The following is a 1,581-nucleotide window of genomic DNA, read 5'->3' as shown; positions in this document are numbered from 1 at the left end:
GGGTGGGGTAGGGGGGGAAACGTGCATTTGTGAGTGGGGGGAGGAGTCTCCCCAGCTCTGTGTCTCCCCACTCCCCAAACACTCCCTGCCCCTATCCTCAGACTCCACCATGCCCCCTCCCACCTTCTTCCCCTCCCTGGTGCCACTCACTTGAACTCAGGGCTCAGGTCCGGCTTCAGCCCATAGAAGGAGGAGGAGAGGGTGACCATCCAGGTGGGCAGGAACTTGCCGTCCTCACACTCCAAGAAGGGAGGAGACCACCTGACATGGCTAGTGTCCATCATGTAGCTGTCGCCGCGGTTCCACTTGGGGGTGTCAAGGCTCTGGAGGTCATTGTTGAGGACCCGCTTGTGCAGGAAGAGGGCCTGCTGGGACTTGAGGGCATTGAACCACTCATTCTCCCGGCTCAGGTTCCTCAGACCCTCCGTGGAGCCCGACAGGTCCTGCAGCAGGATCTCATCCTTCTTTTTGGTGGCCTGCAGCATCAGTTGGGGCTTGGAGGACATTGGGTGGGCATCGAAAGTCAGCACTGCCCGGTGGATTTGGGCATCCCCCTCAATGAGGCTGCGGACCAGGGCTTGGTACCACTCCACATCTTCCTTGACACTAGACTCCCGGATGTCGTTGGTCTGGAAGATCATGTTGAGAAAGTTGGTGGCATGGGCCAAGGTATCGGTAGCGCCACGCAGGGAGGCCCGCAGGGCCTCAGGGGGGCTGGTAGCTCTGCCCATGTCCCACACTTCAAACCTTTGGCTGCAGTTAGCATGGGAAAGCCTCAACGTGTCCCCAGAGTGTAGGAAAGCAAGGGCTGCGTTAAAGCCCTCGAGGTCTGCCTTGTCCGACTCCGGGTTGGACACCCATGTGGAAGCTGAGGACAGAGCAACCCATTCCTTTGCCTTTGACGTCCTGGTCTTGACAGGAGGCAGCTTCTGGTGCTGGAAGATCCCTGTGCCCCATGCCAGCACCATGTGGGCACACCAGAGCAGAGGCCACAGACAGCACCCCATGGCTGGAGAAGGGGATCACGAGAGCTGATGCCCCAAAGCCCTGCAGTCAACAGGGTTCATCTCAGCAGCTGCAGCAGGAATCTGGGCATTTCTCCAGGGGATGGAGCCCAGGAGAAGTTCAGGTGCATCGGGGAAGCCTGGGATCCTCAAGGAGTGGAGGTAGAGGAGAAGATGAAGAGTGCTGGTCCATTGTGAAAGGAAGCAGCCCCAGAGCACATCTGTGCCTGAGAAAGTGTCCCCTGCATTTCCTGCACTGGGCAGGACTCTCTCTCTCTCTCACTCTCTCTCTCTCTTCCACTTGCTCCTGTTTTTTCCTCCCTGGCTGGGAACGAAGCAGACGTCACTAGCTCCAAAATATGTCCATCTGCTGGCACTGCCCTCTCTCCACCCCTCCCCAATCACTCTGCCATGCCTGGGTCTAATGCCAGGGCTTTTCAGTCACTGCAGACCTTCCCCCCCTCCCCTCACCCCACTCCCTCCCTTACACACACAAACACACAGCCGCACCAATGGAGAGAGCCCCAGCAGGCTGGAGGCAGAGAGATGGAAGGAGTGAAGAGGCTGGCAGGGAGGA

The 1,581-nt window shown here is 58.8% G+C and overlaps 1 protein-coding gene across 1 annotated transcript in view; it reads right to left on the bottom strand.

Annotated features, from left to right (window-relative positions):
* GPR179 (G protein-coupled receptor 179) overlaps positions 1-1,342 on the bottom strand; it is a 50,278-nt gene extending 48,936 nt beyond the window's left edge. Inside the window, exon 1 of the mRNA XM_019507777.1 lies at positions 151-1,342. Within this exon, the coding sequence (XP_019363322.1) occupies positions 151-1,007 (857 nt within the window). The 5' untranslated portion in view covers positions 1,008-1,342. The remainder of the gene's footprint in view (positions 1-150) is intronic.
* Between the last annotated feature and the right edge of the window lie 239 nt (positions 1,343-1,581).

Source organism: Gavialis gangeticus, unplaced genomic scaffold (genome assembly GCF_001723915.1).
Source record: "Gavialis gangeticus isolate Ggan-Ray unplaced genomic scaffold, GavGan_comp1, whole genome shotgun sequence".
Taxonomy (NCBI): domain Eukaryota; kingdom Metazoa; phylum Chordata; order Crocodylia; family Gavialidae; genus Gavialis; species Gavialis gangeticus.
The sequence above is the reverse complement of the archived record's forward strand: the minus strand, read 5'-3'. Positions and strand labels throughout refer to the sequence as shown.